A 26981-nucleotide genomic window follows, 5' to 3' on the forward strand; every position below is an offset into this window, starting at 1 on the left:
TAGGTATTATGAAAACTACTTCCACTTATTATCTATTTCAAGGATCAGATCTACTTTAGCAGTTTCCTTCCAAATACTTTTTTTTTCGGTGAAATCTTTCAAATACTTTAACTTGCTTTGAAATCAGTATTTATTTTACAACAATTATATTTTATTACTTTTCGGTCGTAATTATATTTTAGCACTTTTGCATCAGCAATTATGGTTACAGCAATAGTATAATTATAGCAAAGCTACTTCGCAGAAAGTCTAGCACTACGTGCAACAATATGCCTCCAAAGCGTGAAGTTGCGCTGCGAGAGCTAGTAATTAGGGCACCCGACGAGCACGATGGTTCAAATGACCTCTAGAACTGCATAATAGGTGACTAGCACCGGAAGGGAGAGCAAAGTACCAAAGACCACCCTGTGACACGATCGATCAACATGAATGTCATATAAATAATAAAAAATGTATGTTATCATAATACAAATCATCAGATGTGTGTGACTTAATACGGGCCAGGCAGAAGTGGATCAATACTTACGCGACACTCAGGACGTTGGCATGCAGTCCGTATTCGTTGGCAAATATAAAGGTTGTAATGGACTGAGGCAGCGCCGCCTGCAAGATGAATCGGTTAATCAACTAGTTACATTCATATGATAAGGGACAATACGAGACTAGAATCTGTGCACGTCTAGAATTCAAGTACCTGAATGATGGCAATACGGAGAACATTGCCGTGCAAGCCAACTGCAAGAGACGCGACGGTGGCTAATGCAGGTCCAACAATGAACCTCAAAACCATCGCTAGGACGCTCTGCCCCGTCCCACAAGCTATGATTTTTCTCTGCATTGCTATGAATATGCCTGCACAAATATGGCCTCTTGAGTGATAGATCAAAACAATCATAGTGATAGATGAAATCAATTATAGAAATGCTAATTATATGATTTTTTTTGGGGTTATAAGAGAGGTTAATGCCTAGTACAATGAAAGAGAAATCGTAAATAACTAATAAAAGGGTACGGGTAGTCCTACTGGGTATTGAACCTGCGACCTTTAAGTCAATATGCGAGGGCGTGCGCCATTGCGCTACACCCTCTTTTGATCTAATTATATGATTATGATTTTGAAAGGGATGTCATGGACCTAATACAATAAAATAAAAATCCTAATAGATAATAAATGAATCATGAATAGTCTCATCACAAGAACTGAACCTGCAACCTTTTAGTTGACAGGCGAGGATGTGCGTTGCGTCCCGTTTCTCTTATAAAGTGTTTTTAAGTTACCTATAGTAAACATAGAAGTGCCTGTTCCGGCTCTTGATAGTATCAAAACACAGCCTTCAATGATGCTTGGCATCTTAAACTTCAACCTGCCAAAACCATACACGTACAACCGAAACCTAATGTATTCATAAACATATACATTCATACACACACACACACACACACACACATATATATATATGTAGATAGTAGAGAGACAGGGAGAATTAGCATTTTGAACCTTTGAGCCGCTACAGCCCAGGCAATGCCAAGAACACAAGAGCACACGGTAGGATTAAAGGCCAATTTCATCCCCACAACTTTCGTCAAAGACCACAAGCTTGATCGTCTTGTACTACATGTACTAGTAATGCTCCTAGTTGTGTCATCGTGACTCGCACTTCCCTCTGTGCCTTTTTCCTTCTCGTCGAGACTAGTCACACTTTCTACTGGTTTCATGTCAGGGTTACTCGACAGATCCATCCTCGACTTCCGGAACTCAAGAAAGCACAACAGGATCGGGAACCATATAACAGACTGCACTACGCATAGCTGAACGATGAGGTCCACACCCGTCTGCCCGTACATCGAGCTCACAACCGGTATCCCCACTATGAGGAGGTTAGTCAATGTGCACAAGGAGAATGCGGTTATGCACCAGTTATAGTCCGCCTTGGCGCTGAACTTAGCCCAGATTGCAATCGCCAGCACGGTTAAAAGCTTCGAGACGGCATCTGCCCCCAGGCATAGGTAGTTCATCTCGAACAGATTAGCATGGCGTGCGGTGAACTCGAAGCAGAAGAGCGGGACGATGAAGTAGCAAACAAAGCGGTTTATGCCGTCGCACTGCTCAGGCGTGAACATGTGCCACCACTTCACCGAGCCGTACCCCAGCATCAGCGCCAGGTACAAGGGGACCATCGCAACAACCACCTTGTATATGTCTTCCCATCCGATCATATTGTTTCCAAGGTTGGTTGATCAGTATGGAGAGACTGAAATGTGGTCCTTACAAGCTAAGAGCACGTTATTAGCTAGATATGAGTCCAAGATACATGTGTATAGCTAGCTGCTATATATACAAGGGCTGGAGGAGATTATTTAATAGAAATGAATTTAATTATGGCTTTCATAAAAGAGAAACTACCATGAGGAAGAGATCTTGGTGCAATGATACAAGATGTTGACTCGGAATCGAAAGGTCTTGAATTCGATTGTATCCCTTTATTTCGTATTATTTTTTATTTTTGTATTAGATCTCTCTAATGACCGAAAACAAAAGGTAGTGGAAGCAGCATAGCTGCTCTGGTGTTGGTGGTGGAGGGATTAAATTCTATGCCCATAATCAATTTCTGCAGGATGCTGCATGTCCAGTGGGTGTATATATAAACTATATTACATATATACATATCTGTATTGTGTAATATTAATTACATTTGTCTTAATTTCTATTGAGAATACTTGTCTAATTTTCGGACTGATGGTGCTTGTTTGTTCCATGGAAAAAGCATTATTGGATCGTCCAAACGAATAAAGATTACAGACACATGTTATTATAGACAGGGACATACATAAAATTCCATCGACATTGGAATAATGTGCAATTCATTCTGATTTAAGACACGTTATTATAATCGGACATACAAAAAGTTCGATAGGCATCAGATAAATTAATGTGCATTTATTCTAATTTATGGACCGTACGTACGGGAGTAGATGGTATGGAGGAATCCGAATGAGCAAGTTAGTCATTTCACCACTGGTATATTTTCTTCTTTTTGGTGGAACCATGGCATATCTTAAGCGGTCTATAGATTAAAACTAGTTTTTGTTATTGAATTTGGACCCATCCACGTAGGGCTCTTATATAAGTTGTATACCCTGAACACTGGGTGTTCAATTTGCATTGAATCACATTCGCGTGGTTCATTCCTAGTATATTTTTATTGGTTAATAAGACTATAAGACTATCTCCAATAGATTTCTTATTTTGGAGTCTCTAAATTGTGGCCCACGTTGTTATATCGGTGCCATATCAAATAGAGGCAAATTCTAAATAAATAAAAAACCACAAACTCCAATGGATCTCTTTTGGTGTATCTTATCCGGACCCACATATACATTAGATTGATTAAATTACTATTATATATAATTAATATATATTAATAATAGTTATAATTAGAAAAATAATATTCAATTCTCCATCTCCCTCTCCTGCCATCGACACAACTCCAAACATAGACCATCCTTCATGTCTGTCTTCTTCCTCCATATCCTTCCTCTTTGTGTCTTCTTCGGGAACATGGATTGAGCAGAAAAATTACTTGAGTGATACAAAACTTTTTAAGTTTTAATGCGGACGGAATAATTATTTTTTGTACATAATTTGGTACAAAACGTATCAAATTGTTTCAATCAAATCCAATCCGTCAATTTTTGTTGACACCGTGAAGGCTTTCTGACGTGATAAGTCGTATCCACATAAGCTAAAATCTTTTAGCATGATATAACAAATGGGTACAAAATTTTATTAAGATATAATAAATTGGTACAAAATTTTATTAAGATATAACAAATGAGTATAAAACTTTTATTAAGATGTAATGAAATGGTACAAATAGCGGAACAAAGGAAACAATGTTAAAGTAAGTTAACCTGCTTTAAAGTAACTTCAACAACACAATATGGATTGCTTTCCCTTTTCACATCAACATTTTAAATTTTAAAATAATAGTAGGATCATTAGCGAATGTTAAGAATTAGATTCAGCCTAAAAATAAGTGTAGAACTTAAAAAAATTTGAGGACTAAAATCAATTTTTTCTCTTACTATGACTTCATTATATATAACTTCATTATAATTCCTGAAATTATTCAATTTTTTTTTTATGTTTTAAGAGACGTAAAATATAGAAAAAGATAACTGAGGCATGATAACACCCAAACATAGATTTTTTTTTGTTAATTGCACCAATGGTCCAAAAAGTTTCATAAGGATTACACGTTGGTCCAAAAAGTTTTTTTTGTAACTTATTGTTACATTAAGTTTCAAAACCGTTTCAATGTAGTGCATTCCGTCATCTCTTGCTTGACGCCATTAGTTCGATGCTGACGTGGCTTATTACGGATCACTGTCCTCTCTTTCTCTCTCAATTAAAAAAATATTTTCTCTCTTATACGTCTGTCCACTCTCTCTGTTCTCTCTCCTCTTTCTCTCTCTCTCTCTCTCACGTCCTCACTCTCTTCTCCCCACCCAGATCTCTCTATCCACTCATTCCTCATTCTCTCTATTCTCTCCCTACCTATAGCCCATGAGGAATGAGGAAGGAAGATTGAGGAAGGAGAAGAGAAGCAGCGACGTTGCTTCATTCCAACTCCCGCCAGCAAGCAACTCATCGTCATCCCATCACCGCACCGATACCTCCTCATTCCTATCTCTTGTACTTGCTGGCCCTCGCACAAGATCAGATCTATTGCCCCGACCTCCTCTGTCTCAGCTTTCTCCACTTGGAACCCAAGCTCAAGACCAAAGTACCGCCGTGAGTTTCTACAGTTCTGCCGCTGCAGGTTCTTGGGCTTCTCTATGGTCTGGAACCAACCCGAGCTCAAGCACGCATCTCGTCATTGCCCCACCTCATCTTCATCCCAAGCTCATGATCTCAGTCCCGCTCTTCTGCCTAATCTCTTGCCCTTTCTCGCTCCTTTCTGTCATCAGCTGTCACAATTTGTGTCTAATTTGATCTTACCGTGAACCCTTAAGTTACTTAAAAAAATATTTTACACAATCATGTAACTTTTATAGAATATTTTATATCATTAAGTTACAATTTCAAAAGAGTTTGCACCATCATGTAACGTTCTACAAAAAACAGCTAATAGTTTGAAAAATTGAGCTCGGCCACGTCAGAAAGGTGCTGACACGTAATGAGTCATGTCAACGTTGGCTTGACGGCGTCAATCGCGAGATAACGGTATGTACTATACTGAAACAACTTGGAAAGATTGTGTACCATTAAGTAGCAAAAAAACTATTTGTACCATATTGTAACATTTGTAAAACTTTTTGGACCACTGGTGCAATTTATCCTAATTATAAAAAAAATGATATTATTAGTTGAATTGCCTGCAATTCTAAGTAAAATTATTTGGAGGGTATTTTAAATAATATATATTAAAATTAGTAAATAATTTTAAAAAGGTGAGTGCATAACTAAGTATTTTATTTAAAATACTTTTTCGAATGGGGAAAACAATCCATATTGTGCTGCTTTAAAGCAGATTAACTTACTTCAACATTGTCCCCTTTGCTCCGCTATTTATATCATTTCGTTACATTTTAATAAATATTTTGTACCTATTCGATACATTTTAATAAAATTTTGTACCAATTTGTTATATTTTAATAAAGTTTTATACCAATTTGTTATATCATGCTAAAAGATTTGAGCTTGCGGGGATACGACTTGCCACGTTACGTACCACGTCAGAAAATCTTCACGGCGTCGGCGAAAATTGACGAATTGAATTTGATTGAAACAATTTGATACATTTTGTACTAAATTATTCCAAAAAAAAAAGATTTTGTACCGTCGGCGTTACAATTTAAAAGATTTTGTATTACTCAAGTAATTTTTCCAAAGAGGGAGTGGAGGTTCACGGGGGAGTGGGTTCACGGCAGCTTGCGAGAGGACGCCGTGAGTTTCGCCGCATAGCTCCTCCATTCTTAGCTTCTGTCTGATTCGTTTAGTTCCGTGGGGCAGGGGGGTTCGTCATGGGAGCTCAGTCCAATTTCTTCTCTAAATCGAGGGCCCTATGGCTAATTCCGAAAACACTAACTACCCAAATCAAATCAAACCCAGAATCCCATTTTCCTTCCTCCTCCTCCTCCTTTCATTCTCGCTTAGACTACTGGGGATGGGAGCTCTGAAGTTGGGCGTCAATGGCGGGACTGCTGCAAAGCAGAGGATGGCAACGGAAGGAAGAGAGAGAGAGAGGAGGGCAACGACAATATTAAAAAAAAAACTAAATAAAAAAATTAAAGGGGGCATTATCTCAAGGATTCGGCCTAGTGATTAATGTACACTCAAATTTATATCGAGACTTGAGTTCGAATCTTCTTGGGGCCACCAAAGCACTTTCGGAGTAATTATCCGCTCCGTGCGCCGCCGGGGGTTTACGGAGCCCGGGGATTAATCGGGCGAAGTCCGAACATGTCGAATTAGTAAAAAAAAAAAATGCATTCAGAAGCATGAAAATATCAGTGGAAATTTTTTCAAATTGCTTTCATTATGGTTTGAGGAACAATTTGACTTAGTGGGAACTGGGAATCGGAATTAATGGGGAAAAACAGATTGGGGAATTCTCATCACTTCCTGATGAAATTCTCTTTGTCTCTGGGCACATGATATAACTTGTCCTTATAAGAATCGAGAAATATCAGCGACAGTGAAGGACTCGTTAGCAAGTCTTTATTTTATTCAGTTAGAAAAGAGACATATATATATATATATATGTGTGTATTAGTGTAGTATAAAAAAATAGAATGAAAAGTTAAATAAACAGACGCAGATAATTTCACGATAAAATTTTTAATTTAAAATATCTTAATTATCATGCGAGAACGTGTATTACTGCGTCTTTTGCTCATCAGCAAGTCTCTTTATATTGATAATAGAACGCGTTCATAAAGAAGATATTCTTGCCTCCAATTAGAGGACAAAAAATTATGCTTGAAAGGGGACACTAGTGCATACGACTCATTGATACGGGATGTGTCGAGATATATATAAACAAATTAACGGAGCATTCTAGGAGGGTTGCCATCATATGAGAATCTGGTATAATTGTATCGACACATCTTATAGATTTTGGACCGATACAAAGATCATATTTGTTAGGGATCATAAAATTAACCCGCTCGTTCAGTTTGACGTACTATTTTGGGTCCATCTTGATATATCCAAATTGGTAATTAAATCCTAGAAATGATATTTCTCTACTTATATCTCTTGTACATTAATTATATCGTTGATACTTGATATATTTCTAAAATATTCTATCAATATTTTTATGAGATATTATACTATCTTTAATTATATATTTGGCAAGTATATCTACTTGTTGTATGCAACTGAATATTTGATACTGATTATGATATTCTATTAGAGATTTGCTATAATTTCTATAAATACATCTTCATGTATTCTTAAATTTAAGTTCAATTCATTACTTTTCTATACACATTCTCATTTAAATATTGGAGTAAGAGATCGAGACCCATCTCAATCCGCCCTTTTTATAGGTTGCTTGTGGAAGTTCGAGGCTTGTGATCTCGTGGCTTGCATGTGATCAAGACTCGTTTTTCACGACTCCAACAATATTATTGTTGACGCGGCAACAACACGAGCACGGGAGTTTTAGTGTCGTTTTACAATGAGCCTCCTCGTACGTGAAGTGTTTCCTAGAATTTTTGTTTATTATGGCACAACCGTTTGCGAAGGCTACCATTAAACGAAAGTAATCCAGCATTGCCCAACCTTTTTGCTCTCTTCTTCTTAATTATACTTTTGCATTAATCAAATTCACTCCTTAATTAGATGACAAGATGTTCTCAGTCTATTAATTGAGCTTAATCTTTATATATCCAAATATTGGCTTGAACTGTCCACGATATATGCTGTCAAAATTTAAGTATAAGCCACTTCTTCGCCTCACCCTTATAATTAAGTGAAGTTGCAAATGAGAGCCATGGCTGATCAAACAAGTCGATCGATATTGTAATTGAAAACCTCATTTAAGGGGTAGGAGTAGCAACATAGGTCCATCAGTGCGTATAATTAAAAGAAAGAATTTTTAGTACAGTCCAGGAAATTCGAAATTCAATCATTATTTCATCAATAGGTTCATAAGCGCATGTCTTGTCATAGAATGTAAAAAAAACACTCACCTGTCTGAACATGTACTCTAGCATGTTCAATATAGGACTTAGGGAATTTCTAGCATGGCTTTGTGCCGTACTAACTCTCCGTGTGAGAGCCGTAGGATGAGATAGTGGACGTGGAACCCACGTGAATCCTACGGTCTATATGCGGAGTTTTCATGACACAAAGTCATGATAGAAGCACCGACTTAAGACTTAATATAATTTTGAAAAAAGTACAAAAAAACTCTCATGTGGTTTGGAATAGGGACAAATTGCACAATGTGTTTTTGTTATGGACAATTAACTCTCATGTGGTGTATTTCGTTAGATATAGGGGGTTACGGCGTTAATTTTTTTTTTCATTTTCAGTCCTCAATCTTTAACCTTTTAATCATTTTGATTCTAAATATTTTTCTTTTATCATTCATATCCTAAACTTTTCATTTTATTTCATTTTAATTCTATAAGGAAAATCGAAAGGGAAGGAGGGGTCGGGGCGGCCAATTGGCGATCCCAACCCAAAATCAACCAGGGATTCTGAGTCGCCAATTGGCAAACCCAACCCCTCCACCGAGGTCGTCGGTGTCCTTCGTGGGTACCAGCGACCTCGGTGGAGGGGTCGGGGTTGCCGATTGGAGGCACCGACCCCTCCTTCCCTTTTGATTTTCTTTGTAGGATTAAAATGAAACAAAATAAAAAGTTGATAGTAGGAATGATAAAATAAAAAAAATTAGAATCAAAATGATTAAAATGTTAAATATTGAGAACTGAAAATGGAAAAAAAACTAATGTTGTAACCCTTATGTCTAACATAATACACCATTGGGGACTAATTGCCCCTAACAAAAACTTATGGTGCAATTTGTCCCGATCTCAAATCACAATGGAGATTTTTGTACTTTTTCCTGTAATTTTATGTCATGTCAACTTAAATAAACAAGGAAATATTGAAGTTGCAGTTGATTCAATAAGATATCCATATGACTCGGATATGAGTCCATATACATGAAATATTTGGTTTTGAAGAATTAATTAGGATATTAATGTATACCATTATGGAAAGAAAATCATAGGATATCCTCTCTCTTAACATTAACTCACTTCCCTTAATTTCCCCGAAAACATTAAATACGAGAGGAATATTCCACCCTTATTTCCAGTCGTAAAGATTTCAAATTTCCCTGCTTGGCATATAAACCCTAAGAAGGAAACCCAACCCCGTAATATATGTAATATATATACATGCAATTATGTCCAGCATCCTCAATATTTCAGTTCCTCCTCCTCATGGACTGTCTTCAAATCCTTTTCAGTAAAAAGAAGTTAAATATCAAATATTAATGAAGAATTAATTCTTGGACAAACGCTTCCTTTTCTTATCTGGTACAGAGAAGTAAGTAATTAAGATCACGACGAATGCTCCAACTTATGTCAATTCTCTATTTTTCCCGAGAAAATTCTGGCTCCGTCCCTGCTTGTCGCCTCGCCTCTCCGTGCTCTCTGTCCATTTTACAAAGTTCACCCCGTAGAAAACAAAGAGACAGATCGAGGGGACACGAACCTAGGAATTGAACCTTCCCATATAGAAACTGAAAATGGCGAATTGTTGCAGCCATGTCATTTCGTTTGTGTTCCTTCCCACTCTTCTTCTACTTCTCATATTCTTCTGCCTCTTCAGTACGACTCCATTTGTGAGCCACAAACAGTTTTTCACCATAACTCTCCCTTCTTCTTCTTCTTCTTCTTCTTCCTCGCTTTTGCGCCACGGGATTGCCCGACTCAGCTCCTCACGTATATCACCATCGCCAGCACCAGCACCCTCTCCCATTACTGGCCTGAAAACTCAGCCATCCAATGATAATGTAGACCGACTGGGAAAGGTTACGAACACGGTAAGCACATGGGGGTTAATTCCATCTTCATGATTAAATTCTGTTTAATGATTTAAGTCGGTCCTCGGAATTTTTATTCATGCAGAAGAAGGGAAGGATTGCTGGCAGTCTGGAAAGGATCGAGGCTGATTTAGCAGAAGCCCGTGCAGCCATTCGCAGAGCAGTTCGCACCCGAAATTATACCTCCGATAGGGAGGAAACCTATGTTCCGAGGGGATCCGTTTACCGGAATCAATATGCCTTTCATCAGTAAGCAATCCCTTCCACTCTCTTAATTTTCTCGGCTAAGAGTATATGTTTTGCCGCATGTTACAATATATCTCACGGTCATCTCATAATTAAAACATACTAGCCTTTCGGTTCATGAAGTGATAAGATAATTATCACGAATTTCGGTCCTCCAGATCGGTGGATTTCTCCGGGAATTATGCTAAAGAAATCCGTCTTATGTAGGGAGTGAATGAATGATAGGCGCGCGATGGCATCGCATACGGATCCATACTCACATTCTTATTCACGTATCCATAATTAGATGTATCGCAAAGAAATTTTGCAAAGGAGACTTTTAAATATACATTTAGCATCTCGGAAATCAAACCGATATTTCTTTTTCTTGGCATGGATATAGATTAGTTTCGAAACCGAATATATGCGATTCGTGAAAGTGAGATACTGGTATGGAGTGATTTAATCTTTTATTTTCACTATAAACAAAAGGAAGAGAAAGGTTTCTTACGATCGAATGTAATATCAAGAAAACTGATTAACGGATGCAATTACGTATGCAATTATAACATAGCTAATTAGCTTAATTTCCTTGCACATAATTTGGGTTTGACTTGAGGAGCATGTTGTTCTTATTTCTGGTCAGACATGCACTGTGGTTAGTTTCCTCACTGTACTTGTCAGTACGATGAATGGCAATGGGCATGGCTTAGGATTTCGTTCAACTGCTGACAATCGAAGTGCAATTATGTCTCATAGACAGTGGGGGATGGTTACGCTTTCTGTGTCTCTAATAGTTTCTTTCGGTATGCTCCGCGCAAGATACGCATGTGGATAATTTGACTTCTGCGATACGGTTTATGTTCGTGTGACTGCATGAGTCTCATATCACGCAATTCCAATGTTTCTATATCTATTTATTTGGCTGATGTTTGTTACAAATACGGAAATGTTGCAGGAGTCACATAGAGATGGTGAAGAGGTTTAAGATATGGGCCTACAAGGAGGGGGAGAGGCCGCTGGTGCACTCTGGGCCCATGAAGCACATTTACGGCATTGAGGGGCAGTTCATTGACGAGATTGAATTGGGCCAGAGCCCATTCCTGGCCCAGAGCCCAGACAAGGCCCACGCGTACTTCGTGCCCGTCAGCGTGACCAACATTGTCGAGTACATCTACCTGCCCATCACCACCTACGACCGCGACCGCCTCGTCCGGATCGTCACCGACTACATAAACATCGTGGCCGACAAGTACCCTTACTGGAACCGCAGCTCCGGCGCCGACCATTTCATGGTTTCCTGTCATGACTGGGTACTATGCTCGATCTCTTTCTTTTTAACTATATAATATTTGGATTGAACTTATTTTTATTCATCTACTCGATACATCTGAACTGCGTAAATATTGTTCCTAACTTGTCTAAAGCGTCGAATTTTAGGCCCCGGAGGTTTCTCATGACGACCCGGAGCTGTACAAGTACTTCATAAGAGTGCTATGCAATGCGAACACCACCGAAAAATTCAAGCCCAGCCGAGACGTCGCGTTGCCTGAGATGAACATAGGCGCGCTAACCCTCGTCCCACCTCTTCCGAGCAACAAGTCCTCTGGTGAACGTCCTATCCTGGCCTTCTTCGCCGGCGGGGCACACGGGGAGATCCGAAAAGCTTTGCTTGACCATTGGAAGGACAGAGACGGGGAGCTTCAGGTCCACGAGTACCTCCCGAAGGGCCAAGACTATTTCGGGCTCATGGGCCAGGCCAAGTTCTGCCTGTGCCCCAGCGGGTACGAGGTGGCAAGCCCAAGGTTGGTCGAGGCGATCCAGGTCGGGTGCGTCCCCGTCATCATCTCAGACCACTACTCACTGCCATTCAACGAGGTCTTAGACTGGAGCAAGTTCTCGGTACAGATACCAGTGCAGAATATCACCGATATCAAGACCATCCTAAAGAGCGTACCGGACCGCGAGTACGGGAAGATGCTGAGGAGAGTGAGCACAGTCAGGAGACATTTTATTCTAAACCGACCGGCGAAGCCGTTCGATGTGCTACACATGGTGCTGCACTCTATTTGGCTAAGAAGGCTTAACATCAGGCTACCAGTACCATCTTAAGTTGGTTCGAGTTCCAAGTCCACACGACACCTGACTCCTCCTGGCATGTAACTAATGCCGCAAGCTTGAGATTGCACAATGCAACATATATAGTCGATTAATTTACTACAGAGCACTGCCCCTCGCCGGGCCATGCATACGGTCTTGACTCTTGGGCCTCTTGGCCAAGGTTTTATTCACTTCAATATCGAACTATTTTTTGATAGGCCTTCGATTTTGAGTCTTCGATGTTGGCTCGACAACAACATAATGACAGCTGAACATGCGATAACCCCCGTCTTAGACTCGTGCCCCGTATTGTACACAGACGGATGCGACGCGCCCCGTATTCGGATCGGCATCGCCTGCTGTTTTTGTTATCGTAAGTCAGTTACAGGGCTGCAACTTTTTGGCCCATTTGAGACAGGCCCGATGAAAATCTCGAACGATTGGGATGCTGCCTCGCCACGATAGTAAAGAAACTGTGTTTGTTAATTGTTCGTGTCTCTCTGTGTTTTTTTTTTTTTTTTGGATGGAAACGTGTCGAATTATAGCAGTATGAAAAGAATGAAAAAGGCCATGATTATATGGACTATGGAGTCACCTTTTCGAACAGAATAATGACAGCAAACTGGGTCTCGGTCTTGTCTGGGAGAGGAAAGAAAAAGCGGACAGATAGAGAGAGAGAGAGAGAGAGAGATAAATATAAAGAAAGAAGCTTTTTCTTTTCTGCTTTTCGTTTCAAAGCTCTATGGAATGAGCTTTAATGGAGAATTTTTGTTAGTGCATAAGGAAAAAGAGCGAGCGAGAGAGAGAGAGAGAGTGAGAATGTCTGTGAGTGCTGCTGCTCTTATTCCCTGAACCTACTTCCTTCACGTTGCAGCTCTTACCATTCTCTGTGCGAGTCTCTCTCTCTCTCTCTCTCTCTCTCTCTCTCTTCTTCCCCCTTCCCACTTCTCTCTCCATGCTCTGTCTCTTCCCTGCTTGAATCTGCTTCACAGGTCTCGAATGCTTGCTCCTGAGCTGGGTTTGGCATCCTCACCCATGTAGTGCTTCACCTCAAGGTTGCTGCTTTCGTGGTCCCCTCCTCTCTACGCTTCTCTCTCTGTGTAAAGCTCGTACTTTTGCTAATGGAGGACAAATGGGTCTCTGATTCTGACCCCTTTAGACATCCGGAGCCACTTATGCTGTTATTGTTGTTTATGTTGCTGCTGAGCTTAAACCCTTGTGGGTCGGTGGTTCTTGACCCCGTTGATAAGGCCTCGCTCTTGGCGTTCAGGTCGTCGGTGCAAGACCCGAGCCAGAGTCTGCTGACCTGGTCAGGGTCTGATTGCACCAACTGGACTGGAGTTGCCTGTTCGAGTCCCGGTGGAAGGGTACTCTCCCTTAACCTCACTGGGATGAACCTGTCTGGGAAAATCCACCCCACCCTGTGCACTGTCTCCCTTGTGAAGTCCCTGGATTTGTCTTTCAACAACCTTGCTGGTCCAATCCCTCCATGTTTTGGCTCACTCCGTAGTCTGGAGGTCCTTGATCTTAGTCGTAACCAGTTATCCGGTGCTTTGCCCGACACAATTAGCAGCCTAGGAAACCTGAAGCAGCTTAGTTTGAATGGGAATGGAGATTTGGGCGGTCTCTTGCCGCCATGGATTGGTAATTTTTCGGCCCAGTTGGAGAGGCTCGACCTCAGCTTCAATTCTTTCCAGGGCGAGATTCCTGACAGCTTACTGTACTCGAAATCTCTGAGGTACTTAAACGTGGAGAAGAACAATTTAGGGGGTGACCTGCGTGATTTTCAGCAGCAGTTGGAGATCCTCAATCTCGGGTCTAACTTGTTTTCTGGCACTTTGCCATGTTTCTCGGCAGCCTCGAAATCGCTGAAGGTTCTGAATTTAGGAGATAATTCTATTGTTGGAGGAATTCCTACATGTATTGCTTCACTCGAAGTCTTGACACATCTGAACCTGTCCTTCAATCACCTGAGCTATAAGGTTTCTCCCGGGCTTGTGTTTTCGGAGAAGCTTCTTGTGTTGGACTTGAGTAATAATGATTTGGTGGGAAGTCTCCCAAGTAAAATCGCCAAGGCTACTGAGAAAGGCTTGATTCTTCTCGACTTATCTCACAACCAGTTCTCTGGTGAAATATCTTCGAAGATTACGGAGCTGAAAAGCTTGCAGGCTTTGTTTCTTTCACACAATCTTCTTACCGGGGAGATACCATCAAGGATTGGAAACCTGACCTACCTTCAAGTCATCGATCTCTCTCACAATGCATTGTCTGGTTCAGTTCCTCTGAATATTGTTGGCTGTTTCCAGTTGCTTGCATTGGTCCTGAATAACAACAATCTTTCAGGTGAAATCCAACCCGAGCTTGATGCTCTCAATAGTCTGAAGATCCTGGATCTTAGCAACAACAGGATCGCTGGTGAAATACCGCAGACTTTGGCAGGGTGGAAATCACTTGAAGTTGTGGATTTGAGCTCTAACAATCTCTCTGGAACTTTGAATGATGCAATAACAAAATGGTCGAACCTGAGGTATCTCTCCTTGGCTCGGAATAAGTTCAGTGGGAATCTCCCAAGTTGGCTGTTCACGTTTCAAGCAATTGAGATGATGGATTTCTCAGGAAATAATTTCTCCGGCTTCATACCGGAGGGGAACTTCAATATTAGCGTATATTTCAACTTCAGAGATATCATTAGACGACAAGCTAATGGCCCCCCTGCTGATGCTAGAAATGCTGGAATCAAAGTTCACATGCTTGTTGCTGATATAAATGAAGTAAATCTCAGTTACGATCTATATTCAGCAGTCGGGATCGATTTGTCTAATAATATGCTCCATGGAGCAATCCCAGCTGGTTTGTTTGGACTACAAGGCCTGGAATACTTGAATTTGTCATACAATTTCTTGAATGGCAATGTTCCCGGTTTAGAGAAGCTGAGCAGTTTGAGGGCATTGGATTTGTCGCATAATTCCTTGTCAGGTCCAATTCCAGGAAATCTTTCCAGCCTCCGGAATCTGACGCTATTGAACTTGTCATACAACTGTTTCTCTGGGTTCGTTTCGAAGAAGCAGGGGTATTGGAGGTTCCCGGGGGCATTTGCTGGAAACCCGAATCTGTGCGTGGAGTCTTCAAGTGGTGGGTGCAGCAAGGAAGACCGTCCGGCAGAGCCCGACAAGAATCTCCGGGAAGAAATGGTTGAAGGTCCAATCTCACTTTGGGTGTTTTGTTTAAGTGCTTTTGTAAGTTTTTACTTCGGCAGTCTTTCCCTTTTCTGCTCAGCTCGAGCAAGAAGATACATACTCGAGACCAAATTCTGATTCCGTGCTCAATAGCACAAAACCATGTAATGTATATTCCCCTTCCTTTAAGTTAGCAGTTGAGGTTTCTTGCCGTAATTTTCGATCCTTTTGCTTTCAGTTCATTCTTGGTTCCTCGCATGGCAGCATTGAATGCAAGCGTTCTTAATTTATTCTCAGCCTGCTGGAATTAGATATGCCACAGTGCTTTCACAAGATGAATTTTGCCTATTTAAACGCGTGCTGAGAAGAAACCGCATGACATTTCGTGCAGCGATGAGATAAAAAGTCTAGCTGGAGCAAATATAAAAATCAGCACTTGTCAATATATCAGCCATGTGTCAATTTGGCCACGTATGGACGAATCCTTTCTGATCTCTCTAAAAGCTAAAACATCAATGTAGTTTCAGATAACACCAACCCATCAGTCATAAGGACTATGTCGTGATCTCTAACTTGAAAAAAAGAGTTTCTGACTATCAGTTTCCGACTGTGGGCAATGGTGAAGGAGGACAAGGTACAGCTTCCGACCATAGGCAATGGTAAAGGAGACCAGAGTACATCATCTGATCATGAATAAGCCTCTCTGAGCCAAATCGCTTCTCGTGAAGTCGGGCTATATTCATGTAGATGTCTCAGTGAATGTATACGAATCTAGTAACTATACACGACATACAAAAATCATAGCCCTGGCTCTTTCTTCAGTATAATGCCGCAGTCTATTTCATATTAGTATTTTATCGGACCGTCCAAGCTCCCAGAAGCAAACTGCAAAGAATACACACACAGAAAGCCCAGAGTGTGTGAGAGTATCTAAAGAATCAGCTGTACCCAAAATATAATAATTCTACTAATCAGCTTTGCAGAAAGATCATCTGATTGATTCAAAATATCATTTCAAGATTATAGATTACCTGTAGGGATTTCATTTCATATCTGCTGATATGAATTCAAGTGGAACCATACATAAATCTCGATACTGATTAATTTCATCTAAATTTGCAAAAATACGGCTGACCAGATATTTCAAACTCATTCATGAAAAGAAATGAAGGATTACCTGCTTCACGATGGGATTTGTGGATGTCGTAAATTCATGGGTCATTCCTTGCCATACAACCTTCCCCTCATGAAGAAACAACAACCTACACATGTATGTCATAATGCAACTGCCTCAATATACCAATGAGAGGAACATTAAACAGCAATTAAAGAATATCTCTGCAGTAACAAAACCTGTCGACAGCTCTTTGAATGGTACTGTGTTGGTGAGTCACAACCACATATGATGTAATCTTCCCAGGCTTCCCAGCAGCATCCTCGTCCCCTCTCATATGGACAGACCGAATTAGGTCTTCAACCACTGTAGATGCAATCGGGTCAAGCCCAGCTGTGGGTTCATCATACAGCAGTACCTTCAAAATTTTAACTGTTAGAGTAAGTGAAACTGAGCATTTCTTTTACCTACTTCTGCTGGACATACAGCAAGTAAGAGATGAGCACAAAACATCAGAAAGCCTGATGGAGGTTACTGGCCCGAGTTTTACAGCCTCTCCACCACTCTAATAAGCATTGTGTTTCTTAAGTTTTTGCTTTAAAAAGGAATTCAAGATTCATGTAATACTACACATGCATTTGCCTCAGAAAACTGTATTGAGAAGAGTTGTGAATAACATGAAAACTATGTGCAAAGCCTGCTGCATCCATGATCAGAAAGCTTGTTCGGGAGTCAAAAAGCAACTGCACATTATACCTCCGGCTCTATTGAATCCTTTGTTGTGTCAAAAATTATAGAACGAGCTAAGGCCACTCGTTTCTTCATGCCCCCCGACAATTCCGAGGGCAGGCGATCCTCAACTCCCTGAAAAGAATTGCTAGCTTAGTCATCCGCCCAATGATAGAAAGGACTAGAAAGGCAACAGTTTTGTCCACTGATGACATTATAACCTTCACTTCTAAGTCTGAGAATTTCAGAAACAGATCGTGGACGACAGTGATCTATACACAGTTCTACTACTACAGTGAGGGTAGCTGAGAAAAATATAATGTAATCCTCACAAGTGTAATATGATCAAGCAATAATCCTTGCACCTATTACATGATGGTGACAATCCTTTCATGTCAGTAGCCATGTGGACTAGGCTGAAGTATGAAACAGTTGAATAGAGGATTGGCAGTTTTATTTTTGTGCACCTTCAATCCGACTGCAGCCAAGATTTCTGTGACTAGCTCTGAGATTTGTTCCTCGGGCATACTGGAATGTTCGTACCTATGCAAAAAGATAGAATACAGTAGTATAAGCTGCCACTTATATCAGAATAAGGATCAAACTATAGCGAGAAATTTGAGGTGGGAACTTACAAAAGAAAGCCAACATTTTCTCGGACCGTCAGGGAATCAAAGAGAGCCGCACTTTGAAACACCTAGGAGATTAAAACAAAAAATAAAAAGAATAAATAATAATAATAATTTGACAAAAATCATAACTAAGATTACGAGCATCCAAGAGAATAAAAGCACAGTTTCAAAGTATTGAGACACCTACCAAACCAATTCGAAGACCAGAAATTTCCTCATCGCTTATCAAGCCGTCCCTCTTCCGACCACGAATAAAAACCTCACCCTGCTCACAGAAACCAACTGATTCAATAACTGAAGCTTTCCAAAGTCAAAGCAATAGCTGGTTTGAACCCACTCTGCTAACCTTGTCAGGAGCAAGAAGTCCAGCCATTATCTTTAGAATGGTCGATTTCCCTGTGCCTGAAGGGCCAATGATTCCCACAGCTTCCCCATGCCTAATCTACACAAAATTTCCAACGAGTATATGATAAGACATTTCTCCTACCTTACATCATCAATCACAGCAAGCTGATTCACAATTCTAGAAACAGCGACTTGACTGCTCGAGTCAAAATGCATCCTTAATATCCTGATCCACTGTCTGTTTAGAATATAACCTTACTACTTGAAACAAATAAATAAATTATAAACAATCACCTTGAAGCTCACACCTCTTAATATATGCTTCTCACCAAACGACTTGTACACGTCTCTGCACTCGATGAGCACATCAGAGTCATCCTCAGGCTCGCGAAACATGCCATAGTCCGCAGCTCTTGATTGGCCCTAAGAGGAGGATTCATAGACAGAAGTCGCCACATCAAGAACTATATTGTAGGAACACACTTCTGGAAATGCAGTACATGCAGCTTCTTATGCAATTATGACTAAAATAAAAGCTTGGGCAGCTTAGTTCGAGGCTCCTTAAATCGATTTTTCCTCGTGCTCAATGAACTAGGCATATAACAAAGACGGAAAACTTAGATTGAAAGATAACCTGAAGCTTTAATCACATTAAGCAGACTGAAAGCTCAGTTTAACTGATAAGACCAATGTAAAACATCTGCGGCCATGCTGCTTATAAATCTCAGCAATTACACTCGGGGCAAATTCCACTTCGCGAATCCAAAACGGATTGTTAGAGCAAGCAATTAGCTTTTCAGGGAAATGAATTCGAAGATAAGAACCCGATATTTACATTGAATTTGGTCGCAGAGAAACCATCACTCTGGACATTGGCAGGGGGAGCCGTGCAGGCGCAGACAGCCTTTCTCGTCTCCTTCCTCCGGTCGTAGGAACCCGAATTCGAGGATTTTGAGCTGAAAGTGGGGAACCCACCAGGCCGAGAGGAACCGCCGTACGTGGCCGGAGGGAGTAGGATAGAACGACCTGACCCCAGAATCATCCTCTCCGGGAAAATTCAGCTTCTGGGTCAGGGAGACTTGCAACGGCGGAGATGGGAAACCTCAAGCTGAGAGTCATAAACCGATCGAGCCTCACATTTGTGGTGCAGAAGGTCAGTGGGTGTTGAAGCTGCGGATCGGTAATCATGCAAGACTAGAGAAGATGATGGAAGCGAAGCAAGCTTTCGCCTTTACCAATACCAATTATCAATGACTGAGAAAATGAGTAAATTAAGACGGCTAGAGAGGACCGTGGGAAGCTTAATGGAGGTTTCCTCTCTCTCTCTCTCTCTCTCTCCCCCCCTTATTCTTGCATGTGAATTGCGTGATGCATCGAGGTTGATGATGTATGGAATTGGAACAGTGGCCTGCTGAGGTTCTTGCCGTCCTCTTTATCATGACGGAAATGGAGAAGGTAGAGAGATGGGTTCGCCTTTTTTTGGAGGTGGGTTCCATCACAGGCCCAATGCAAAAGCCCAAATAGACCCCATAACTGTTTTTTTGTTTTTTTTTTTCTTTTTTAATGATGAGGGGTCTAGACTTCGCCCGACTGACGGTCCACATGAATACCTTACAAACCTGCTGAACAAGTTAGTCTGTCACGGGTGTGCAAATTGCTTAATAGGAAGTACTCGCTTTCACACTCTTTAATTACCACTTCAACTCTATTGGATTACATTGAATCTGGATCTCTTGGTTTCAAATCGCCAAGTGTCACTGCACACAAGATTTGATTTCATATTATGCTTTATTTAAATAGGAGGGAAATGGTGGGAAAGAAATTCCTATATGAAATCCTCTCCCTTTCTCTCTAGTACCTCGATCCAAATAGAGAATTAGTGGTGTATGAAAAACTCAAAACAAAAATCTCGTATCCACCTAATTATAGAATTTTGATTTTTTCTTCTCCTCAAATGATTTTTGGATAGTATTCAAGACCAGAGAAAGCCGACCAAAATAACAAAAGTCTCCGATTGAAATAAACCAGTGATATTTGAATTTGCTCAAAATTAGAGTATATACCTTTTATATATATACACTCCCGCTTGATATTCTTAATATCACATTTTTGAGTCCTAATATTAATTAAATTGTTGGACTTTCATATTAGATTGTTTAGAAGTTGTTATTTGTTTTCGGATTTCGGTATTCTTTAGTACTTAATGAGAATGTCGACATTCAAAGCAACAAAAAAAAAATGTTGACATGAATGCTATTTAGAGGTGTAAACCGTAATGCTCAATTGATGTTTAAGAATGATTTGCAGGTTCTTTCCCTGCATTTGGCTTCAAAAAAGCCACCAAAAGGACAACTGGTGGTTCGGTTTTAAGTAATATTTTTATCTCATAAAATTTTGATGTTATAAGGGAATTTATATATATATATATATATATAGACTTTTCATTAACTATTGTTCATGAAATTACTAAAACTTGTCCCCAAATTATAAAATTCTCTTCCTATGTTCCTTCCCTCGATTCAAATCCTGATCTACGCCTGCTGGCAATTGATTTCCAACTCATATCATCAACTGGGAAGCTACAAAATTTTGAAAACAGTGGACTAATTAATAAGTCATATATGGCCCGTTTGTTTTCAGGGTTAAAATCATAAAAAATTTAATTTTAACTTTAACTCAACTCACTACACAACAAAAATACACATCTCCCAAGTCAAAAATTTTAACTTTAATTTTAACTCAACACACTACACAATATTTTGTTATTTTCCACAATCAAAATCAAAGTTACTTTAACTCTGAAACTAAACGCACCAATAATGTTCAAGCAATACATTCTTTATACTGTACAAGTGGTCGATCACTGCAAGTAAGAGAATTGTATAACTCCATAAGCCAATTATCAAATAAATTAAGATAATGACAACTTTTTTTGTCAATTCCACACTAGCCAGCAACACGACACTTCCTATGCATGTTGACTGGGTGCATTCATGATACCCAAGATCCGTAGAGCTAGCAACTAGGGCTGTCCATAATTCGGTCTACACCAAACTCAATCTGAGTCAAATTGAAATATATCGGTTTCTGATTCAATTTCTGCCCTGACATGTTCGGTTTCAAACCAAACCGAAACCGAATAGCTAATGTCGGTTCAGATTCGGTTTCCAAGGTCGTGAGATCAAACTGAACCGAAATCCGAAATTATTAAAAAATAAAAAAGGGGCAAATTTAAAATTAGGGTTTCAGAAATTAATGGCCACGCCTCTGCTCTCGCCTCTCCCCCTCGGGCCTCGGCTGAGGCTCAGCCTCTCCCTCTCACCTCTCCTCCTCGGCTCCTCTTTAGCTCGACATTCTCACCACCTATGCTCGCCGTGCTCGGCTGCAAGCCTCTCGCGTGCCTCTCCTTGGCTCCTCTCCGTCACTCTGTGGTGCAGCAGTTGCTCCGACTCCTTCACTTCAGCTCTGAGCCTCTGTTCGTCTCTCCGTGCTCTGTCTTCACTCTTTCGGCTCCCAGTGAAGCTAGTAGTTTTTTCACTCTTTTATGGGAGCCGAAAGAGTGAAGACAAGCAATATTTTTCACTCTTGGAGGCCCAAGGAAAAAAAGAAAAGAAAAGCAATATTTTTAGGGTATCGAATGGGCAAGAGATCATAAATCCAAGACAACTCCAATTTGTCAATATGAGGATCACTGTGTAACAGTTTAGAGATGGTATGCAAATGTGATAGTGAAATGAAGATAATTGCTTATTTTATAATCAAGTTCAACTATAAAAATTGTGTGTGTTATATTATGTGCGGTGAAATTATGCATGAGATCCACACAACATTCATATGCGTGAACTATTCATGTGACTCGAATGAGAGAGACTTGCGTGTAATTAATATTGGCCCCAAAAACAAAAAAAATGGAAAGGCATTACTCATTAAGGCCTGATGTTTTCACAATTGATACTGCCTATTCATCAACAGAGAAACAACTCAAGGAAAGTCCCGCGCATATTTAAACAGTATGTGTAATGGATAATAATATGAACAAGATCACCAATTAATAATTCTATTATATATATATACGCACATATATCACGTGAAGGCAAAAATACCTCAAAATTTCTCATTCAAATTAAAGTAGACCTTATTTTCAAACGTACAATTCAGCGTTGAATAGTTTGGAACTTAAAAATAAAATAAAAATATACTGCTCTCAGGGTTCTGAAGTACTTGTACAGTTAGGAGTTGCGTGAAGTAAAACTCGAATGCTTCCTTGGGCATTTTATCTTCCCTAATTACCACTCTATGGGTTCGAACCACGGCAGATCAAGATCTTCGAAGCCAAGTGGTCCAATGTCGGTCAGCTGCATGGAAAAAGGGAACTAATTAGCTTCCACACGTATTGATGATCTTGTCTAACAAGTGGCACTTAATCAGTTGAACAAATTAACCATCCTATCTTTTCTTACGAATAGTAAGCTAAGTTATCGTGTCGGAACGGAAGGAACTTATATCAATAACTCAACGAGAAATTCGGACAATAAAGAGATGAGATGACTAACTTGATTTAGACTCGTAGGTGCTACGAAGCTTTGCACGTTAAAGCTTGCCTCTTGTTGAGTTGCTGCAGTGGTCCCAGAGCCGACGTCCGTGTGCTGAGAGGGATATGAAGGAACGTTTAGCTCTGCTGTTGGAATCTGAAGTGCAGCATCTTGAACTCCGTAATTGTTGAAGCTTTGATGGATCGGGAGGGTGGAATTGATGATATTGGGCGGTTCCGGTTCCTGAGGGCAATTGCTGACACAGGGGGATTCACTTCCGTATGGGCAGGCTGCGATGAACTGACGTTGATCAGTCGTTGACTGGTTGACCAAATGAGGACCTGGAATCAATTCTTGATTTTGGTTTCCAAAGATGGAGGGAGGCCTCATGAACTGCAGGTTTGCCGGGGTGGCCGACCCGATAACATGGTGGAGGCTTGAGCTCCAGAGAGGTGATTGAATATGGTTGAGCGGTAATGTGAGCTGCTGGGCCATCGGGCCTATGGGAAGTGGACCCACTGGTTGGCCGATCGAGAAGTAGTTGTTTGGCATTGAGAAGTTCCGAGAATAGAGATGATGATTAGGAGCAGTTAGAGGTGCAGCATTCGACCCGATTGATGGAGATGAGTATTGGCCAGGGCTTGAGTAATTGGTCGTACTGAGGCCAGGGTGCCTGGTCCGTAGCTCCAAGGATTCCCCTTGCTTCTTCTTGTTTGTCCGGTGTTTCTACAAAGACAAAGTCCACCCGTATTAATGTAAGCTATGTGCATGGTATTGAATAAGATCATAACATGATTTACTTATAATTCAATGAACAGAGAGATTAATAAAGAATGCGTCCAATTTCTAAATTAGATAGTCAATTAGAGAATAAAGAGGAGCAAGAGCTAAAATCACCTGAAGGTGGCTGGAAACATTCTGTCTGGTAAGCCCGGTAACGCCCATCTTTCGCATCTCGTCCAAAATATCCTTCGGAACTACTTGTACCTCTCCTAATCCATCGACGGGTCTGAATCGTGCATCTGGATCTGACATACGATATTCACGTAATTAAGATAATGTAGCAGTTAATAATTTGGATATAAAATAAAGTTAATAACTCGAGATGAGGATGCATATCTAATTAAAATGATTCGTACTCTTCCTTCTGTCGATTCTCTCGATGGCCTCGACAAACTTCTGTTGGAGTTCTGATGTCCAATGCACTCGCGGCTTCTTCGATGGAGTGGCTTTGATGTCCTTATTGTCTTTCGCTTCATCGTCTTGATCAACACTATCCCAATTCCTTCTCTTCGCTGGGCTTCCTTCCCTCCGGTGAGTTACTGTGTCATCAGACGAGGACTGATGCACGGACTCAGATCTTTCAGCCTGCTGATTATTAACTTCGGTGATGACATTGTTAACGATGCCCTCCTTCTTGAGCCTAAAAAGAAGAACGTACTTCCAAATCATCTTCAGGTCCTCGTCTCGAATCGGTTTAACCAGGAAATCACAAGCCCCCTTCTCAAACCCTTGTTTCACAACAGCCATGTCCTGGTCTTCCGAGAACACTAACAAGCATGCAATACCCATAAGACGAATATTTTATTTAGGATACGTGTCCGTCAGGGTGTATGTATGTATATGCACATATACATGATATATATCTATTGGAAATTGATTTTGGAAAATTATGACAAGGGACTTACACACAACGGGAAGGTGATCACCGATGTCCCGGATTGAGTCCAGGAGTTGAAGGCCATCCATGTCGGGCATGTGAAATTCGGTCAAGATGATGTCGAATCCGTCCTTATTCTCTAGCAGCAAAGATAATGCCTCCTTCACTCCCGTGCACGTAGTTACTGAAATAAAAACAAAATTCCGACTTTTAGTAAGTGCGATCACTGAGAAGCATTATACAATATCGACAGTATCGAAACATAATAATTTACTACTGAAAAAAAAAACTACCGAAACATAATGATTTTATTTTTTTTTAATTATTGGTATATAAGTGCGTGTAATAAGCGGCAGAGGTCCTACTATCGAAGGAGATCACAAACCCTAGCGTCAATAGGGTGAATCGTCATCACGCATAAATACAAGGAAAATAATTTGGGCCGGCAGAAGCGACTAAATCATATGGCATCCCAGAAAGTCGGATGTAGCAGCGACGCAACATAGAATTACGTATAATGCATTTTAACATCTATATGTCGATATTGTGATGCACATACCTTTGTGCTTGCACTCATGTTGCAGCTTGTTCTGGAGAAGTTCGAGGTACTTGAGATTATTGTCCACCAATAGAACCCTTAAACCCAAAGCAAACTGGCCGGGGAGCCGATCCGCCATCTCCGTAGAGCTCTCTTTCGACATTGCTTTGTCTTTCACCAAGATTATCGACGGGCCAAGAAAGTGATGGATGATCGACTTTCTCCGACAGATGAAGAAGGTTTATATAAAAACCCAAGAAGTGGGGAAAGGTGGAGGAAGCACGGAACAGGAAATACCTAATTTCAGTGAAACAGAAGAATGGGAAGGTTTAGAGCGGAAGTGGGAGATTCCTATGAGGTTATAAAGAGATTTCTTGTTTGGGGCAATGAACGAGATTACATAAGATATTTCCTGTTCAGTCGAGGGTTTGTAACTCTTTGATACTTTGACCTAGCTTTGACCGTCGTCAGAACAGGAAATTTCTTGCTAATAGTGAAAAAATCACACCGTACCGTATGTAGGGGGGGGAGGAATTGCGACATAGAATCCCCGATGTGTACGCGGTGGTCTTGCTCAAAAATAAAGAAAAAATAATCTAAAAATATTATTTTTGTTAATCCTGTCTCTTTTTCCTCAAGCAATTAGAGGTGCAATAGCAAGCATAGCTGCGTTTCTCTTTTTCGATTACAATAGGAGGTTTATAGTCTAATACAAAAAATAGAAATAAAATCTAAAAAAAAGAACACGGATAGTCTCACTGATGAGAATTGAATCTAGAACCTCTAGGTTACCAGGTAAGGGTGTTAGTCACTGCATTATATCCCCTTTTCAGTTGCGTTTATCTTTGCTTCTCTAAAAAAGAGAAGCCGCTTCAGAGAGAGGAGGAAGAGAGCAGCACAGCACAAGAGAATTAGGAAAGAATGAACGAAAGAATCGGTGGGCCAAAATTAATTTCCTTTTTTTTGCATTAGAAAAAAAGAATAATTTCAGCCCCCTCCTCAAAAAATGAATAGTCGAACATGGGATTTCAAAACGCCATCCCGTCGCACCCCTCCAAACCCCACCATTCGGTGTCATTCTGGAACTTGAATTTGTGTGTCTCTCTCTACTAAAAACTTAGAAACACTGAAAGAGACGGATTCAGAATTTGAACATAAGGAAAGCAAGATTTTTGAGAAGACGAATAAGAAAATATTTTTTCGTTAATCAGATTAGAGAAATATAAGGAATTTTATCAAAATTTAAAGAATATGATGTAAGTTTACTTAGAACCTACGTCCAAATTTTAGGAGGTCGATTCCCCCCTCAATTTACTGGTGAAAGGAACATTAGTCTTTCTTTGGACGCGAAAGATTATTTTTTTGGCCCCTTTTCAAATAGTTGCTGCATTGTTTTAGACGTAGTATAAGCCTCTGACGTTGCAAATTCTTTTCGGCACATTTTTTTTTCAGTAGAATAAATTTGCAAATTGTTATTAATCAACACGTTGTAATCAGATTCACAATGTTTCATAACAATTACCTCCTCAAAATTTCTGGTCCATACCCACAACAATAAATCCACATAAGTGGGTATAGTACAGTAGCCCACGCTTTCGTCTAGTAACGAAACTTTAACTCAACACACTACGCAACAAAAATACACGTTTCCCAAGTCAAATTTATAATCACATCTCATTTGTCCTTTTTCACAATTAAAATTAAAATCAAAATCAAAGTAACTTTAACTATGAATCCAAACGGCTCCTTAATTTTAACTTTAATTTAACTTTAACTCAACACACTACACAACAAAAACACACATTTTCCAAGTCAAAAATTTTAACTTTAACTTTAACTCAACACACTACACAACAAAAA

At 40.2% G+C, this 26981-nt stretch overlaps 5 protein-coding genes across 5 annotated transcripts; 2 read left to right on the forward strand and 3 right to left on the reverse strand.

Annotated features, from left to right (window-relative positions):
- Positions 1-129: 129 nt before the first annotated feature.
- On the reverse strand, positions 130-2380 carry LOC116196528 (auxin efflux carrier component 5). Its single transcript, XM_031526290.1, has 5 exons — positions 1499-2380; positions 1279-1364; positions 695-852; positions 527-603; positions 130-405 (listed from the first exon to the last, which is right to left on the reverse strand). The coding sequence occupies exons 1-5, from the start codon at positions 2215-2217 to the stop codon at positions 336-338; spliced, it is 1110 nt and encodes a 369-aa protein (XP_031382150.1). The 5' UTR covers positions 2218-2380; the 3' UTR covers positions 130-335.
- Positions 2381-9636: 7256 nt separating this feature from the next.
- Positions 9637-12925, forward strand: LOC116201333 (probable glycosyltransferase At5g20260). The gene is made up of 4 exons (XM_031532544.1): positions 9637-10070; positions 10156-10319; positions 11254-11608; positions 11736-12925. Exons 1-4 carry the CDS (start codon positions 9774-9776, stop codon positions 12405-12407), a joined length of 1488 nt encoding a protein of 495 aa, XP_031388404.1. The 5' UTR covers positions 9637-9773; the 3' UTR covers positions 12408-12925.
- A 195-nt stretch (positions 12926-13120) lies between these two features.
- On the forward strand, positions 13121-15867 carry LOC116201325 (receptor-like protein CLAVATA2). The gene has a single exon (XM_031532531.1). It carries the CDS (start codon positions 13517-13519, stop codon positions 15707-15709), a length of 2193 nt encoding a protein of 730 aa, XP_031388391.1. The 5' UTR covers positions 13121-13516; the 3' UTR covers positions 15710-15867.
- A 116-nt stretch (positions 15868-15983) lies between these two features.
- On the reverse strand, positions 15984-19794 carry LOC116201341 (protein TRIGALACTOSYLDIACYLGLYCEROL 3, chloroplastic). The gene is made up of 10 exons (XM_031532556.1): positions 19227-19794; positions 18686-18814; positions 18393-18488; positions 18234-18311; positions 18050-18111; positions 17882-17957; positions 17442-17549; positions 16925-17103; positions 16749-16833; positions 15984-16456 (listed from the first exon to the last, which is right to left on the reverse strand). The coding sequence occupies exons 1-10, from the start codon at positions 19431-19433 to the stop codon at positions 16418-16420; spliced, it is 1059 nt and encodes a 352-aa protein (XP_031388416.1). The 5' UTR covers positions 19434-19794; the 3' UTR covers positions 15984-16417.
- A 2883-nt stretch (positions 19795-22677) lies between these two features.
- LOC116207535 (two-component response regulator ARR11-like) lies at positions 22678-25260 on the reverse strand. Its single transcript, XM_031540521.1, has 6 exons — positions 25143-25260; positions 24612-24809; positions 24063-24473; positions 23821-23912; positions 22945-23649; positions 22678-22746 (listed from the first exon to the last, which is right to left on the reverse strand). The coding sequence occupies exons 1-6, from the start codon at positions 25258-25260 to the stop codon at positions 22678-22680; spliced, it is 1593 nt and encodes a 530-aa protein (XP_031396381.1).
- Positions 25261-26981: the final 1721 nt, after the last annotated feature.

Source organism: Punica granatum, chromosome 1, assembly GCF_007655135.1.
Source record: "Punica granatum isolate Tunisia-2019 chromosome 1, ASM765513v2, whole genome shotgun sequence".
Lineage (NCBI taxonomy): Eukaryota > Viridiplantae > Streptophyta > Magnoliopsida > Myrtales > Lythraceae > Punica > Punica granatum.

Excerpts from the sequence above, each read along its gene's own strand:
- LOC116201341 (XM_031532556.1), bottom strand. The coding sequence starts at position 19,433 with ATGATTCTGGGGTCAGGTCGTTCTATCCTACTCCCTCCGGCCACGTAC. Across the intron at positions 18,112-18,233 it reads CTGGTCTTCGAATTGGTTTG|GTGTTTCAAAGTGCGGCTCT; the intron begins GTAGGTGTCTCA and ends TTAATCTCCTAG. Across the intron at positions 17,104-17,441 it reads AGGATTCAATAGAGCCGGAG|GTACTGCTGTATGATGAACC; the intron begins GTATAATGTGCA and ends AAAATTTTGAAG.
- LOC116201333 (XM_031532544.1), top strand. The coding sequence starts at position 9,774 with ATGGCGAATTGTTGCAGCCATGTCATTTCGTTTGTGTTCCTTCCCACT. Across the intron at positions 10,071-10,155 it reads TGGGAAAGGTTACGAACACG|AAGAAGGGAAGGATTGCTGG; the intron begins GTAAGCACATGG and ends TTATTCATGCAG. Across the intron at positions 11,609-11,735 it reads TGGTTTCCTGTCATGACTGG|GCCCCGGAGGTTTCTCATGA; the intron begins GTACTATGCTCG and ends GTCGAATTTTAG.
- LOC116207535 (XM_031540521.1), bottom strand. The coding sequence starts at position 25,260 with ATGGCGGATCGGCTCCCCGGCCAGTTTGCTTTGGGTTTAAGGGTTCTA. Across the intron at positions 24,474-24,611 it reads TGATCACCTTCCCGTTGTGT|TGTTCTCGGAAGACCAGGAC; the intron begins GTAAGTCCCTTG and ends CATGCTTGTTAG. Across the intron at positions 23,913-24,062 it reads GAGAATCGACAGAAGGAAGA|AGGTACAAGTAGTTCCGAAG; the intron begins GTACGAATCATT and ends ATGGATTAGGAG.
- LOC116201325 (XM_031532531.1), top strand. The coding sequence starts at position 13,517 with ATGGAGGACAAATGGGTCTCTGATTCTGACCCCTTTAGACATCCGGAG.
- LOC116196528 (XM_031526290.1), bottom strand. The coding sequence starts at position 2,217 with ATGATCGGATGGGAAGACATATACAAGGTGGTTGTTGCGATGGTCCCC. Across the intron at positions 853-1,278 it reads CACTTCTATGTTTACTATAG|GCATATTCATAGCAATGCAG; the intron begins GTAACTTAAAAA and ends ATATTTGTGCAG. Across the intron at positions 604-694 it reads TCCGTATTGCCATCATTCAG|GCGGCGCTGCCTCAGTCCAT; the intron begins GTACTTGAATTC and ends TTCATCTTGCAG.